The sequence below is a fragment of the Heterocephalus glaber genome, unplaced genomic scaffold, assembly GCF_053883595.1.
Source record: "Heterocephalus glaber isolate CG9 unplaced genomic scaffold, H.glaber_assembly_v1.0 deba00001481, whole genome shotgun sequence".
Taxonomy (NCBI): domain Eukaryota; kingdom Metazoa; phylum Chordata; class Mammalia; order Rodentia; family Bathyergidae; genus Heterocephalus; species Heterocephalus glaber.
Genome location: NW_028258317.1, coordinates 58,404,204 through 58,421,929, shown reverse-complemented (window position 1 = coordinate 58,421,929; position 17,726 = coordinate 58,404,204). Strand labels below are relative to the sequence as shown.

Here is a 17,726-nt window from a genome sequence, read left to right as displayed (position 1 = left end):
GTCTCCCTACCATTTACTGGCGCTTATCAGGTGGTGACTTTCAATCCTTATGTTTAATACTAACCCCAACACCTCAGAGAATGTGACTGTGTTCCGAGAGAGGATCTTGTAAGAAGTACTTAAGTTAAAATGAGGTCTTTAGGGCAGCCCCAATCCAATGTGAATGGTGTCCTTAGAAAAGGTTAGTAGGATGCAGAAACACCAGAGGAGAGACCTACCTCAAGCTACCTCATAATGACCCCAGGGAGAAGACAGCCATCTACAAACCAAGGAGAGGCCGCAGGAAATCAACACTGCTACCGCCTTTGTCTTCTCCTTTCAGAATCCTGGGGAAATATCCTGTTGGTAAGCCCATGCAGTCTGTGCTACTCTGCTACAACAGTCCTCACAAACTAACACGCTACACGTTCCCTACCCCGTCAACTGTCACTGGAACCTCTTAGTGAGAGTAAAATGCCCACCAGCCCTAGCTTTACCCAGAAACATTCTGTCTCCACAGCCTTGGGAGAACTCACCTGCATGTGCGCACAGCCCATATTAGCTACGGTATTCACCACCATTTACTGGCACTAATCACGTGGTGGCTTTGAATATTTCCCTCATGCCATGGTGGTAGACCACAGGACGGTTCTACTGTGGAGTGGCCAGTAGTATTCCATTTTAAAACGAAGAGCTAATGGTCTGGAGGTTAAGTAATTCACACAGCAAATAAATGACAGATGTGGGATTTATAGGCAGGTCCCGGCCTGACAGTCGTGCACTGGTGCTCAGAAGCCACCTCTGATGCCAGGGACAGCAGGGACCACGGCAAACTCAGATGAAGCTGACAGCAAGGTGGCTGCCCAGGGAAGGGAGGCCCTAGTCTCTAGCTTATAAGGGAGGAGAATCAACCACAGTGCCTTCTTGGCTTCTCTGTCCTTTGCCTCCTAACTATCTGAACTCCTGCTTCAGTATTAATTACTGCTGAATCAAAACCTTCTGACCCTGGGTGGCTTTCCACACCTCAGTTAGAGGAATTCTTCTAAAATATCACTATCTAGTAAACCCCATACTCAGAACCTTCCAACTGCTTCCCACCTTCCCCAGAGCAATCCCAAAGGAGACCCACAAGGCCCGACATGATCTGCCCTGGCTCCCCTTGGCCTCCCACACTCCTCTCCCACCAGCTGCTCTCTTAGTCACAATTTTCCAGGCTGCACTTTCTGCCCTGCTCTGCTCTCTGCTCTCCCACTTCCTGCAGTTATCTGCTTATAAGTCGCCCTTACAGAAAGTCCATCCCCGGAAGCCCACTGAAACAGCACTCCCCTGCCTCTCCTCCTTACTCTTTACCCTCTTTACTCTTCTCCACAGCACTTGGCCCAGACAGTCACATCGCTTGTGTGCCCACAGTCTGTCTTTCCCTTTTCTGTTGGTGCTGCACTAAGCTCGAAGTCTGGACCAGTGTCTGACACCTAGCGGGCTCAAGGAACCATGGATGGATGGGTGGGTTTATGGATGGATACTAGGAGCTACAGCAACTGAAAATCCACACAGCAGAGACAGGAGATGGGCAGAAGGGGCCATTATGAGGCAGCATGAGCTAGGTCGTGGGAGGAGGAGGGAAACAGTGGTGTATGGTCTACAGGGAGGAAGGCTGAGACAGGGTCGCTGTGCTTTATATAAAGAGCACTTGGGGAGCTGAAAGCAGGCTGTGCTGCCATTCGGGGAACAGATGTACAAGTTGGGTCATATGCCCTTCAGACCTGGAGGGTGTACAAATAAACTTGGGGGCCAGGGATTTAGCTCAGCCCCGAAAGCTCCAAGGTCCTGAGTTCGGTCCCCGGTACCAAAAAAAAAAAAAATCAACTTGGGGGCTTAGCTTGCAACCCTCAAGACAACAGTGAACTTCCCATGTCTGTCCAAGAAAAGGCAGGTCAGGGAAGCCAAGGAAATGTCTAAATGAAATCACCTTAGGTTGTAATGTCAACTTCAAAGTTAAAAACTGCATACTTACAGTTCTGGGTTCAAAAGTGTACAGAGCTCTGTAGACTTTAACTTGCCCTAAAAGAGAAGGAAAAGCAACATGTGATCAGTTTTATTACTTCTAAATTTGTTATATATAATAGTATCCTTTATATCCTTCAGGAGTTCCTAATTAAAAGCCCGTAAGAAAAAGTTATTGTGAATTAAGTACCTTTTCCACACAGGACATTTTTTTTTAAATGTTTTTTTAAATGAATGTAAGAATAAATGCACTTCTCTGGGGGATGACTTTGCTTCCTCCTAACAACAGAAACTACATGATTACTTCTATTGCCTTATGTAGAATCATTCTTAACCCTAAGGTTTAAATTTAAAAATACTAAAGTGAGCCAGGCATGGTGGCACTTGGGAGGCTGAGGCAGGAGGATCGCCACGAGTTTGAGGCCAGCCTGGAATACACAGTGAGACCCTGCCTCAAAAACAAACAAACAAACAAAAATAAATAAATAGATAGATAGATAGATAGATAAATGTTAGCCCAGATGGTGGTACACACCTATAATCTAGCACTTGAGAGGCTGAGGAAAAAGGATCACATATTCAAGGCCAGCTTGGGCTACATAGTGAGTTCAAAGGCGGCCTGGACTACATAGCAAGATCTTGTCTTAAAAAAATAAATAAATAAACAAATAAATACACACACACATACACCACTATATTAAAAAGTGAGTTGAGAAAAAAAATAAAAAGTGAGCAACTAAATATAAAGAAAACTTTACTGTGAGAATCTACACTGGTTTAATATTCTTAAATCAATGAGTTAGGATTTTATACTTTCCAAAAGAAAAGAAAACACAGTACCATGGAGTAAATAAAACAACTCGCTAGGGAAATCTGTGATTCCATTAAGTGCCCAAACAGAAGATGTACAATAATGAAGCAAAGATGGCCACATGAGTGTCCTCCTCATTCTGCATAACAATGCCTCTCTTCATCTGCCCATCTGCAGCATTTCCATATCCCTGAAACTGCTAGCCGGTGTCCTCTGAGGGGAAGCCCCCAACTTGTTCAACTTTCCAACCCTACGGGTACAGCATAGACTTAACAAGTTTGTTAAATGAATATGTTAAGTATAAACTCAAACAGTGTGAGATCTACAGAGAGCTAAAAAAAAAAGAGAGGCCAGGTCATTTATGCCATAAACAGATTTAGAAAGCATATTAAAATAGAACTATCTATTCCCTTAAGTTGTTTTTCTCAGGTATTTGGTGACAGTGACAAAAAGCTAACACAGAAAGGCAAGCTGAAACAGTGATATGCCACATTCATCCAGTCTACATTAACCCCCCCGCCACACACACACACACACGAATGTCACCAGCTCTTATGGGAGGCTGTCACATTCTACTTTTACAGTATTGTTTACATTCTTTGCACTGATCATGTAGGACTTTCATAATCCATGAAAACAGCAGCAACTGTTTCCCGTGGGCCAGGAAGGAGGAACCATTCCTTTTCCTCTAACACCTTAATACAGAAGAGCAGCTCATATCCTCCGTGACTTGCTGTGTCCACCAGACAACTCCTTCTGCAATCTGAATTCTGCTCCCACATCTCTCCTGTTGGACTAAGGGAGGTTCACAGGAAGAAGCAAAAGTGAAAAAAATTTTTTTCTTTGTCTACAGTATTTTTGTTTTATCCATACCCACACCCTATCTGGAGAAAGGAAACACCAAATGGAAGGAGGAGCTGCCAGGAGAAATATTTTCTGCTGACCTCATTGTCTGAGAGGGGAGATTAGTTACCTTGATTACTTCGAACTTTCCACAGGGACGTCACACGAGGTAGTAGCCCACTTGTGACCAAAATCAGTAATGATAGAACCTTCTTGTTCCTTGGAGGGAATAGGGATGATGGGATATGGGATATGTGGTCAATTTTGGAACCAAGACCTAATGTCAACTTAATAGGCTGAGGTAAAATTCAGTAAAAATTAAAGCAACTGGAAACAAGTACGTGGTATGCAACTAAACCGCTGATTTTCGTAACTGTATCTCTAGTGATAGTCTTACTTAAAATGTTCACAACTGAAAGGAAGTGGACGGTTTATTTGCACTTCGATTTATACTAAGCATGGAACAGGAGGCAACTTCTCAGGAGATTATAGAGGAACCTTGTAGAAAACTCACATATGCAATCCTAAATTTGTTGCCTAATATTGAGATATGAGCCTATCTGTTGTAGATCCCTTTTAATATGTATATTATAAAAGTTCTGAGCTTTAATTTATTCCATTCTCAAAACTGAGTCAGCTAGAAGTGAAAGAACAGAAGCAGCTAGAAATATGAAATGTATAGAAAGGCCCAACTTTTGTGATTACAGTTTAATAACCCTGCACATTCTCTCTCAAAAGAACAATGATACCTAATTCTCATATAATTCTTATATCATATTTAATTAACTCTGAGCAATGTTCCATAGGTCTAGAAGTTCATAGAAAGTACCAAGGAGAAGTTAGGGTGCTCTCTGTTTCCATATTATTTTCTGTGCAGACATCTAAAAACCAGAAAACATCATAATATAGTCATAAGAAACAAGCAGAAGCCAGGCATGGTAGCCCACACCAGTAATCTCTGCACTTGGAAGGCTGAGACAAGAGGATTGCTACAAGTTCAAGGCCAGCCTGGGGTACATAGTGAATTCAAGGCCAGCCTGAAAAAAGAAACAAGCGGTAGATCAGTTTCAATTTTTTGTTGTCATTTTTGTTTTGAAACAGGGTCTCGTTGTACAGTTCAGGCTGGCCTTGAACTCACTATGCACCCCAGGCTGGTCTCAAACTTGTGGAGATCCTCTTGCCCCAGCCTCATAGGTGCTGGGATTACAGGTGTGTGCTACCATGCCCAGCCTCAAATTTATTTACAGAAGGTAAATTCACAGACATAAATGAGTTGTGTTGTTGTATATGGAAGGAAGTTAACTTAGATGCCTTCCAGGGCTCTCTCAGCTTGATTGAAATCTCACTCAAGTCTGGTTACATATAACAAAGGCAGAAAGAAAGGGGCTGTTTGCAAACTGTGAGAATGATCTGAAGTCACCCTGGAATTCATGTGAATGAAGACTGGAAAGAGGTCCAACCCTCTGTCTGATGCTTTAGGCAAATGCTGCAAGAACCAGTAGCATGTTCATAGTGCAGCTGGAGAAGGGCTTCAGCAGACATCAAGCAAAGGCCCGTGACAGTAGGAGCATCGGCAGGGACCCAATGCTGCACATTTTGCCAGCTTTGCCCTTTCCTTTTCTCGCCAAGTCCACCTGGCCCTCCATAGAGAGGGGGCAAGTCCACCAGTCACCAGCTAGACATTGTATTTTCCTCCGTGACTTCCATACATGAAACCTCATCCATGGTGGGAGAAGCAGGGCAAAATGAAGGAAGGAATCCAGGACAGGGCCTTCTACAGGCAAAGAACAAAGAAATTTCTGCTGCTAGGTACGTGTCAGAGCAGCTCCAAAGCCCTGAAACAGTACTCACCTTACAAACTCAACACAATTTCTAATCTGTTTTATTCTGGGTTGGTAAAGGAGTGGAGGAAAAGCTCCTAGAGAAGGACCAAGACAGTACAAAGGGGATTGCTCTCTGTAAGGGAGAGATCTACAAAGAAAAAAAGCAAAGCATTGTGGGTTCAAGTCCATTGTGGGCAATCTACTGACTTAGCAAGACCCTGTCTTAAAATAAAAAAATAAAAACGAGCCAGGGTGTAGCTCAGTGCGAAGGTCCTGGTTTCAATGTCCAGCACCAAAAACAAAAACAAAAACAAGTTCAGTGGCAACAAGCCTGTCTGGCAAGCACAAGGTCCTGAGTTTGATCCCTGGTACCAAAAAACAAAAAAAAAAAACAAAACAAAAACCAGCAAGAGGAATGACCATCCAAAATATCAGACTGCAGTTACATGTATTAGATGTTGACTGTTTCACTGATCTCCTTGAGAATGTCGGGAGGCATAAGACATTTGAGAGGCTTCACTGAAATGGGCTATGAGGACTACTATACATTAGTATATGCAAACATAGTGGCTAAAATAAAAAATATTAACAGTGGGATAAATTACATTACATCCAAATAATGGAATATCACACATTAAAAAGAAACAGATTAACAAGCCATTAAAAGATGGGGACTTCAAAATGCATACTACTAATCTGAAAAGGTTACATACTGTATGATTCCAACCACATGACATTCTAGAAAGGTAAAACTATGGAGACAGTAACTTCAGTGGTTGCCAGGGGATGGTGGGGAGAAAAGGATAGATAAATAAGTGAATGCAGAGACTTTCTGGGCAGTGAAACCACTCTACATGATCCTGTAATGGTGGACATACGTGTTTGTACAAACCCATAGAAGGCACAAGAGTGAACACTAATGTAATATGGACTTCAGGCAGTAACTGTACATCAGGTTTCCTGATTGTAACAAATGTATTATTAGACAGGAGAAATTCATACAAGGGGAGCTGGCTGTGTAGGGGCATGGAATATATGGGAAATATCTGCTCCAACCTCTGTGTTCAATTTTACTGTTAACTTAAAATTGCTCTTAAAAAAAGTCTGAACGTAACATGTTTTACATTTTGAACAGGTGTGGTGGTGCACATCGGTAATCCCAGCACTCTGGGAAGCTGAGGCAAGGGGTCCACAAATTCCAGCCGAGCCTGGGCAACTGAGCAAGATCCTGTCTCCAAATAAAAGGTAAAAAAGGACTGGGGATGTGGATCAGTGCAAAGACCCTGGCTTCATCCTTAACTCCCCCCAAAAAAGTACATTTGGAGCATTTACGATCTGGGATTTTCAGAATAGGGGTATTCAACCAGTAAAGTCTATGCAAATATTCAAAAAAATCTAAAAAAGCTCTGAAAGCTGAAACATTTTTGGTACCAGGCATTTCAGACAAGAGATATTCAAACAGAGTATTAAAAAAATACAAATAATGCTAAATGTTGATAAAGATACAGAGGTACTAGAATTCTCAGACTGCTAGTAGGAATGCGAACTAGCAGCCACTATAAAAAACTGTCTATTATCATTAATTCATTTGTAACAAGCCTAAATGTGTCTTTGAGACCTTAAATTGCCTTTTGTGGAGCAGGGGAAATGGAAGGAGTAGGGGAAAGGAAAGAAGGGAAAAAAATATGAGAAAAGGAAACAAATGGAAACAAAGATTTTGTAAAAAGGGAAGGGTGGAGGGGGTGAAGGGAGGGCAGGGGAATGGGGAAAAAATAAGAACCAAGATATGTCATGTAAAGGTACAAGATCCCAATGATGAATGTAACTGTATTGTATACCTAAAATGTACCAATAAACTTAATGAAAAAAATTAAATTGCCTTTTCTGGAAAAGAACATAACGAATGAGAAGACTCTCACCAGAATCGTTTGTAGGACTAAAATACTGCATACAAAACTAGCCCCTCCCCAGCTATCTCATTATTCCTGGAGTTCACTGTCTTAACATTTTAAAAATGCAGGTCAGAACTGTGCAGGACCTGGCAGTGCACATGAGTCTTAGAACTTACTCCAGCAATAGGACTGTGAACATGGATGACCTCTCGCACATAAGAGATGCACTTGTACAGCCCTTGACTTCGCAAGGGGTAGGAGTACAGGATGTAGTTGCACTTAGGGACACATATTATTTGATGAAAGAAGACTTTGAGAATATCGTGGAAATTAGCAGCTGGGGTGGTAAACCCAGTCCTTTTTCCAGACTGAATCCCAAGGTGAAAGCCTTCACAAGAGCTTACAATAAGGAGGCCCAACTCACCCCATATTCACTTCAGTTAATAAAGACACCAAGATCCAGTACGGGCCCGATGCTGGATTCTGACTACAATGAAGAGTTACACGAAGATGACTCCCAGTCTGATGAGAAAGACCAAGATGCTACAGAGACTGATGCTATGATCAAGAAAAAGACAAAATCTTCAAAGCCCTCAGAAGCAGAAAAAGATAAGAAATCCAAAAAGGAAAAGGAAAAAGTTTAAAGAAATGAAACCATTTTCACTACCAACAGTCATGTCTTAGCTCCTGACCAGTCTCACTGTTTTTCCAGAGGAACCACATTTGGCATCATCGATGACCTGGTGACTGCTTTGTACAGGGGGTACAGCTAGCTTGATGTAACCGGAAGGCTCACAAACAACTCTTAATAGAGCTTGAGAGACTGCTTTGGTTCTCCACCATCGCCTGCCAATCTAATTAGACTGTTGTGCTTCGAAATGACTGTATCTCATTATATCTAGAAACTACAAAACAATTTTTTTTAAAAAATGCAGGTCACACAGGCAAGGTACATGCCTGAAATCCCAGCTACTTGGGAGGCTAAGGCAGGAGCATCCCAAGTTTAAGGCAAACTTAACAAGACTTTATCTCAAAATTTAAAAAGGGCTGGGAATCTAGCTCAGTGGTAGAGTGCTTGCCTAATATACAAACCCCTGGGTTCAATCCCCATAAATGCAAAAAACTTTAAAAAGTAGGTCATGACCTACTTGTGGAACTAATTTAGTGGCTTTAAAAATAAATAAATTTGACACCTGCCTTGCAAGCGCAAGGTCCCAAGTTTGATCCCTGGTACCAAAAAAATTTTTTAAATTAAACTTTAAAATAAATAAATAAAGGGCCGGGGATTTAGCTCAGTGGTTCCACTGCCTGCCTCAAAAGTGCAAGGTCCTGAGTTCAATACCCCGGTACCAAAAACAAACAAACAAACAAATAATTAAATTGGACAGAAAAGATCAGAATGTACTATACTTAGTAGAACTATGGTTCTATGCAATATTTATTTCACTGGAAATGGACAAATGGATAGCTATTTATCTTAGAAACTTATCAAATATACATTTTAGCATACTATGAGTGAATAACAAAACAGTATGTGGCAAAGCTAAACATCATTTTCACAGGATGAATTACTGGGAAACAAGAGTAAGCCTGAAACTATTAAAAAAGTGAATACAAATATGATCTTTTTAAAAATGCAAGTATACTCATTTTTAAAACTTAATATGAAAGGGCAGGAGCAATAATTCCTTTGCACTATCAAGAACATACTGCCTGATGTGACTCTTGCAAAACTAAATGCACAATCTCTCTAAAGCAAGTCATTTTTGCATGAGCCCTGCCTTCATATTATATTGCCTGTGGCATGTGGCATGTTGCCAGCATGTTAGTAAACTTTCCTTCCTGTGTCACAGAAACTGACCAAGGTCAAATTGTACCTCTTCTTCATGTCCTAGGCCTAAGATGTGCTGAACAGTGATGGTACGATTTCAGACAGCAATCCCACACAGAATACAATGGTTTCCCAAAAATTATTACCAACTATGCTACCTCAACATTAATTCTCAATCTATAATTTTTGCTCATTTATATATTGAACTTAAAATTCATAGTCTTACAATCATCAATTATTACAATAGCTTACTCTCTTATTATTAAATTTACATTTATGTCTTCAAGTGACTAAAAGAATTTCAATAAATAAAGCACAAAATATAAGTCACAGTATATGAAGCACATCTTTGGAATAAATTATCTTTAGAGTATTTACTTTAAGAGTACTTTTTCAAAATGAGATGAATGGCATGCTTAGTTTATACCACTGATGCCAGTACTAAGATCAGACGTGTGGGTTACCTGTGCGATCTACAATACCTGCTCAAGCACAAGGCTTGATGTGTCAGATGTGATGCTGAAATGGGTAATTCCTTCGTGTGGCCAGCCAGCCAAGGCTGAATGGCAGATTCTGGAAAAAATATGAAAGGCCACGGTAAACTTTCATGTGCCCCTACGAGTGTGCGTGCAGTGTGTGTGTGTGTGTGTGTGTGTGTGTGTGTGTGTGTGTGTGTGTGTGTACTGGGTCATTAAGTAAAATACATATCTTATTGGAGGTCAAGGTCAAAAAAAGTTGGAAAGCTACTACTCCAGACATCTGACCAAATGAGGGATTTGCCACAAGACTCTATAAAAAATAGGCAATATTTCCTCTATTTTGTGATTATCAAAATTTAGCTGGTATGTAACAAACAGTATTTTTCCATCTTCTCCAAAAGCCAAACTTAGAGCTCTCAAAAACAGAAGAGAATTACTTGACCAAGAGAAAATCATGGAAAATATCACTTTACTATATATACATATTTTTCTTCTCATATTTGTCCAAGAAAATGAAGGAAGTATTAATCTTCTTAATTTATACCCCCATGGTATGAAAAAGAAAGTGTCACCACGTTAGAACATCCTCAAGGTCAGTGAAATACTGTCATTTCCACCAGGCGTATGTAGCCTATTACACATGCATGAGGAAACAGGATGTTTTCTGTTCAAAGCCGAAACAGACGGCGCCTGTGTGATGGTACCGGAGAGTCAAGGCCGTCCTCTCTACTCCTGGGGCGAAAGGAAACAGCTGTGCTCTGCAGAACCAGCACAGGCCTCCCGGGGCCTTCTGGATTCCAGCACACAAGTGAGGTGATTAGTTCACAACAGGCTCCTCAGCTCAGATTTCCGTGTGCCATTCCACAAAAGCCCACTGCTCTTGAAAATAAAGAGAGGAAAGGGTATAATCCTTGGGGAAAAAAAAAAATCACAATGTGATTTGGAGGACAGCAATGCTCAAGACTCGTTGATGAAATGAATAAGTTCGTGCCCACATATTTATATTCTTGAATTAAAGCAAATTCAGTCCATTCTATTTGTAGGTATCAGAGAAAAGACTACGAACATGAAATTCTTATACCTCCTTATTTCAATACCATCTCTCCCCTTCCTCCTCCCCTATCCAATACAAAAAAAAAGGAAAAAAGAAAACCCTAAAGAATTCGAAACGTGCTGGTTTCAGCTGTAGGAGTGACAGACTCCTTAAAGACAGTAGCCCGTGTGTTTTCTGACAAGAGGTTCTGTTTATTAACAGCGTGCCTCTCTAATCCATTTTTTCCTTTGCTCATACTTTGCAGTGCCTTTCAGCAAACTTGGTTACTTTTTCATCTTGAGGGACCATACCTTCTGGTTAGTTTTTACTTTTGCTCCACTGTATAACAGAAAAGCCCCAAAGAGCAGGGCTTAAAATTCTAAATGACAAGCTCTTTGCTAACTATGTCTTAAACAACTAAAACTTAGGAAAACAGAGCGATAATTCCTAAAGACGCTTTACCCCTAGAAGAACTCCTTCAGTGTCAGTTTGAGAAGACCTTGGGGAAGAAGGAAAGAAAACTATTCCAGTCTTTGGACTTAAGAATAAGACTACACTGGTCATGCCATCTGTTACCAAGAAAAGACAGAGCTGTCCCACGGCCGCAATACCTGCTTTGCTATGATCCACAAGCTAGGAAAGGCCTTATAGAGTCAAACAGTTGTGGGGAAAACAAACAGGAGAAACTATTTCATGATGCATAAAAATGAGCTGAAATTCCAGCTGCAGTACTGATGAATAAAGTTTTATGTGAACACAGCTGTTCATACTCATGCTGTGCGGCTACCTTCACATTACTGTATAAAACAGCAGAGTCCAGTAGGCACAATAGAGGCTGCACGGCGCATAAAGCATAAAATATTTATAAAAAGTTTGCCAGCCTCATCCGATGCCCCCTCCCCTTCCCTGTATGTAACAAGTCAGACAGGAGTAGAAAGGAGAAGTGTTATGCTGCAGCAAGAGGACCTGAGCTGCAGCTCCAAATGTGGCTCACGCTGACCCCAAAACCACCTGGGGCTCGGCCACCTCCCATAAGAAATGACTGACTGAGCAAATGACTGTATACCAAGATCAGAGACAGGAAATTCCCTAACACTAATGTCTTTCATAGAAAACTAAATCACCCATCTAGGTTCACATTTATAAGACACTTACCCCAAAAGCCAGACAATATGCCAAGCATTAACTTGCAGTAGTTTATTTAATCCTCAAAGCAACCCTGTGATGTAAATCCTTTACTAACCCTATTTTACAACCAAGGAAACTGAGGTCAGTGAGGTGTCACTAGTCTAGGTCCCAGGGATAGGGAGAGCAATGAAGAAACTTCTCCTGAGGCTAGGGGTTCACCAGGCTCAAAGTGGACCCACTCACTCACGACTCAGGTTTGTGGCTCCAGAACCAGAACCCATGCTCTGAACACCCTGACCGCTGGTCAGAGATCTGAGACTAAACGTGTTAACATATGTAAAATACCAGGCAATTCCTAACATGCGGCGTGTGCCCACAGATATTAGCTATTATTAATTACTATGCATCGCTTCTCGTCCTTTTGGCTAAGATCAAGTGTACTATTAATTACTGTGCATTGTTACAGTATTCGGGGCTTATTTCCTGTGGTTTTGTACCCAGTAGCAGAACAAAATCACAGTCCTGTATATTTGGAAATTTATCATTTACAATATCCCACCAGAGACATCTTAATGCATTTTTTAAGCAAATAGCACAGTATGTACCACTGTCCCTTAATGACTATGAAAGAAATAAATGAGTTTAAATTTGTCATTTTTTAAACCAATGATTATGAGTACAGGAAAAAAAAAACAGAAATGGATGAATGTGTAAATGTACACATATACTGAAATAAAGGTTACATAATAATACTTTTTTAGAACATTTTATTATGTTATTTAAAAATTCACTTCTGGGAAATATGTTTTGCTATATTATATTAAAAGGCTGGTGATAAAATACATACAATCAGTTATACAAAACAGAAGAGAAACTGCTAGAAAATAGCAAAATGAAAACTGTTATCTCTAGATGATAGAACTGAGTCGTATTTATTTTTTTATTTTTTAAATTGTCTACAATTTCTAAATTGTCCATAATTCATAGGAATTCCATGCACAACCAAGAAAATGGTTTTAATGCCCTACTGAAAGAACTTAAATTTTTCACATTTTACTTATTAGCAGTGTATTTAATGTAAGTCTTCCCCTGTTCTTTTTCTCCTTGACGTCACCATGAAAAAAAATTCGTGAGGAGAACAGCAATAACAATGCCAAAAACGCCTCTGAAACTGAGAACCCAGGCTACACACAAGTGAACACAGGGAGGTGACTCTTGGGGCCAGCACAGGCTGTGACATCTGGAAAATAACAGCAGGTCCCTACGCAAAGATGAGGAGGGAGGGCAGCCCGAGTCAGGAAGTACAGGGTGCAGCAGGAACCCGGGAATACCCAGGCTCAATGTGCCTCCAGCCTGGGCAGGAAATACAGACACGGCCCCAACACCTCAGGTTTCCCAAACTTTTTTTAAAACTTTTCTCTTTTAGCTCTTTCAATATTATTTCCAATAGCAAAGCATAATACATAAATTCCATATAATTACAGAAAATAAGCATAATCCTTTTTCTCTCTCCTAAAAGAGCAGTAACTAAAAAGTATGCCTGTCTAAATTGTACATATTGACTTCCTCAAACTCAGCTGAGACCCACAGAAAGAAATACAATTCACATCAGGACCCAGAAATACCTCACCAATAATACACACACACACACACACACACACACACACACAGATCTGTAAAACTAAAGAAGGGATCTTCTTCTTCCTCTTCTCTTTTCTCCTCCACCCTCCCTCATTCTCTTCACCCACACACTTTCTGGATACTACTTATGACTAATTATACTGACTTCATCCCCTACTCTGGGTTACCATTCACAATCTGAAAAGAACACCAGAGCAGAGCATTTGATATAGGTATGTGCATCACCAGTGTTCATAAACTGAACAAAAAAACATCAGATTTAGATGTCTGGCATTATTAGCAATAATGTATTTAAAACAGCCTTAGTCTTGGCCCCTGGTAAAGACACATCCTAGTAAGACAACATGATGCTAAACCTGTGCTCAATATTTGTAGCAGGGGGCCGGGGATTTAGCTCAGTGGTTCCAGTGCCTGCCGCGCAAGCACAAGGTCCTGAGTTCGATCCCCGGTACAAAAAAAAAAAAATATTTGTAGCAGGGCCTCTTTCAAACCTGAACTAGAAACAAGATATGCATAGTATCTAATGAAAGAAAGGAGGACCACCAGAAACATCACTCAGTTTACAGTAGGAGCTCAGGCAAAGCTGTCCTGATAGAAACACAGGACACAGATCTGCTGCCCAGGTATCTTGTTTCTAGTAATACTAGAACTCTCATATAATAATATGAAATCTGGATGTATGCAAAATAGTAAAAATCATAAGAAGAAACAGTAAGGAGTAAAGAATCTAGCAATACTCTTTTGAAAATGGAACAATTCTCCATTAAGAAAACAAAAGGGGTTCAATTTGGGTGGGTACAGGGACTGAACCACTCAGCTACATCACCAGCCCCTTTTTTAAAATTTCTTACTTTGATACAGGGTCTCAATAAGTCACTAAATTGCTCAGGCTGGGCTTGAACTTGTGATCCTCCTGCCACAGCCTTTCAGAGTGCTAGGACTAGAGGCACTACATGCATACCCATGCCCAGCTAGTGTTCAAGTTTCCTTGTGCAGCACATGCAACAGACTCAACAAAAGTCCATATTTTAAATGACAACAAAACCAAAAAGAGGAATGTTAGTTCGGAGAATGTCACATTAAGACATGGCCTTTAAAGTGGAAATTGTTTCCCTAATTGTATCTTCTCTCAAATCATAACAGCACTACTTCAGAGGTTTATGTTTTGTTCCTAAGAACCATGTTCCTACCATAGGTGTGGCCGCCAGGTGGCCTGGGAATGTCACACACGATGTCTCCCTGCCATTCCATTGCAGGGCCAGACCTGGCATCCACCTCTGCTCAGCCCAGCAGCGGATGCCTAGCTGGTCATTTTCTGCTCTATGCTGACCAGGTCCTGGAAGTTGAGACAATTTCAGCAAGGAAGGGGTAGGCAGGCTTCAGGAGGGTCGGGAGAGACCCAAAGAGCCCAAATGATTCACACAAAGGCCAGAGAAGAGACTTCTGCCAAAGTGTCAAGGTATTTTCCCAGACCAGCTCAGGCAGGGAGAAAGAAGAGGTGCCTGAGAGAAGAGAGTGTTTAGGGTTTCCCCTGAGAACAGGGCAGATACGTGAAAATCTGTGATTTTCTGAGGTGGTAACTAAAACAGGGGACATCACCACTCTCTGGCATCACCAGCTACCAGCTACCATCAGTGTAGAAATCCACCTTTCCCTCAAGGCCTTGGGGTGGGGAAGGGTTGAGAACACCCTTGAGGGTCATAAAACTCCCTTCCACTACACTTTGTGCCAAGGCTGCTTTCTAGCAATTCCTTTACACTGGGGCATGCCAAAAGACCACTCTATTTACAGAACCTGGGTGGGAGGGCAGGGGATGGAGATGGTGGAATCTGCCCTTAAACCTCAGGAACGGCCTGCTTCCTACCCATGCCCAGCATCCTACAGTGCTACGCTGACAGTGACAGTAACCTCTCTGCTCACAAGGACAAAGAAGGACAGTCAGGATTCCCTGGGGCATGGCTTGCCCAATGTGCACTGGTTGTCTGAACTATAGGTCTCCAGAATCACCGCAGGAATTCCCTTCCTCCTCTGCTCATTGTCCACACCTAGCGGTAACCTGCCATCTCTTGCCATCTGTCCTACAAACTCCAGTTCTTTACCTTTGGTTTTAAAGATATTATTGGAAAATTAACATTCAAGAGCACTATAAAAGTTTTAAATTATAAACAGAATTATTCTTGTTGAATTCTAAAGCCTTAGCAATGAAACTTATCCTTACCAGTCAGTGTAACTCTATATCCTTAAAACTGCCACTATGAGGGCCGGGGATTTAGCTTAGTGGTTTCGCCGCCTGCTGCACAAGCTCAAGGACCCGAGTTCGATCCCCGGTACCAAAAAAAAAAACTGCCACTATAAGCCAGGGATGGTAGTACATGCCTGTAATCCCAGCACGCAAAAGGCTGAGACAGGAGGATCACCACAAATTCAAGGCCAGCCTAGGCTATATAGTGAGTTCAAGCCCAGTTTGAACAACATAACAAGACCCTGTCTCAAAACCAAACCAAAAAAAAAAAAAAAAAAGCCAAAACCGAAACAAAGCCCCAAAACCCTGACACTATGGCAGTTTTGTAATCCCAGCATTCTAGAAAGCTGAAACAGGAGAATCTCAAGTTTAAACCTAGCCTATACAATTTAGGGACCCAGTGAGAACCTATGTGGGAATGAATATAGCTCAGTGCAATGGTCTGGTTTAATCCTCAGTACTGAGGGGTGGGGAAAGAAGCCATCATTCAGAATCCCTAGAAGTATTTAAATGTTTTCTTTAGTGGGAGGCTTTTGGTTTCTTATGTGGAAACAACACAACCAGCAGGGCAATAGGTGAGCAGAAAAATCACTCTTGTAAGGGAAGATTTATCTTGTTTTCAGAGAAGCACTGAAAACACTCTTCCTGGAGTCAAATGTGAGAATCTGACAAAGCAGGATCTGAATTTGAATTCATAGCTTAAATCTCTCCCCTGCAAAAGAGAAAACAAATGGAAGTTCACAGGAAAGTAGAATTCTGAATAATATTCTGCTCAGAGTTCCCTTCTAAAAATTCTCAGCAGATGTATTCCTAAACTAGGGTCTACAGAGCCGCTGTTAATTGAATAATCCACTTCACCTGTTCTGAACATGCACCCCCCCCCCCCCATGTCTGAGTGGCCACACATGCATCACCACATTTTGTGGTGATCTCACGGGACTCTGCACACGGGTACCCGACACATTTCCACCAGGCCACACCAACTTCCCTCTCTCCAGTCAGCTGTGAAAACATTGCTCTATGAAATCAGATCGGGCTTAATTATTAATACATTGTGCCCTCCTCTCTCTCTGTCATGGAAACCTGGACTCCCATCAAACCTGTCAAGGAAGTCCCTGGAGTGTTTTACTCCTCCATATGCTTGTATCCAAAGGGCACTAAACACTGGGGGTATCTGGGAGATGGGTACGGAATAATCAAAAATGTCCCTGGCATCTATGAGAAGCACCAAGATGAATTTATTTAGAAACGTGAGGAATAATTTGAAAGGCCAGTCTAAGACAATGAAGTAGATTTAAAGGGAGATCTGGAATAAAATGAAGAGGCCCACAGTGGCCTTGTGACTTAGAAAGTTAATTTAAAAATCAGTGTCAGAGGGCCTGGGATTTAGCTCAGTGCTGCCTAGCCTGTCTGGCAAGCACAAGATCCTGAGTTCAATTCCCGGTACCAAAAAAAAAATCAGGATCAGAATTGATCCCAAGGCTGATGCTTATTTTCCATTCCTATAATCACCTCCTCCTCCAGTACACAGCTCGGGCCTATCATTAGCAAGTCCATTCATTTAAACAGGAAATTCCTTCTCAGAATCTTGTTTTTCACTTGTATTTTAATATAAGTACTTAGGAGAATTCAATTACTGTTCAATTTATCATTTAACAATGATGGTGAATTTGTTCATCAGATAATAAACAGTCAGTTAGTTCTCAGGGGCCCCATAGAACTGAGAGGAAAGGAAACTAAGTTCCAATGATGTGCATGAGGAAAACCGAGATAGTCCTGAGGAAAATAATGTTGTTAACACTCTGTGGGCTATGGTCTTGACACCTTGAGGTGACATCTTCAGCGCTCAAACAGTAACTGGCCATGCCCCTCATATCAGCCAAAGATCAGGCCTACAGTGGGAAAGGAGCGCCTGCAGAGACCTGCCAGAGTAGACAGTGACACAGACCCACTGGATAACGGCAGACCAGACAGGCACGGGTGCTGCTGGCCAAAGATCCCGCCCATCTGGCCATGTTTC

At 41.5% G+C, this 17,726-nt stretch overlaps 1 protein-coding gene across 1 annotated transcript in view; it reads right to left on the bottom strand.

Moving 5' to 3' along the window:
* Nucleotides 1-17,726, bottom strand: part of Ostf1 (osteoclast stimulating factor 1) — a 58,801-nt gene that overhangs the window by 33,404 nt on the left and 7,671 nt on the right. The window contains exon 2 of the mRNA XM_004862528.3: nt 1,994-2,040. Within this exon, the coding sequence (XP_004862585.1) occupies nt 1,994-2,040 (47 nt within the window). The remainder of the gene's footprint in view (nt 1-1,993; nt 2,041-17,726) is intronic.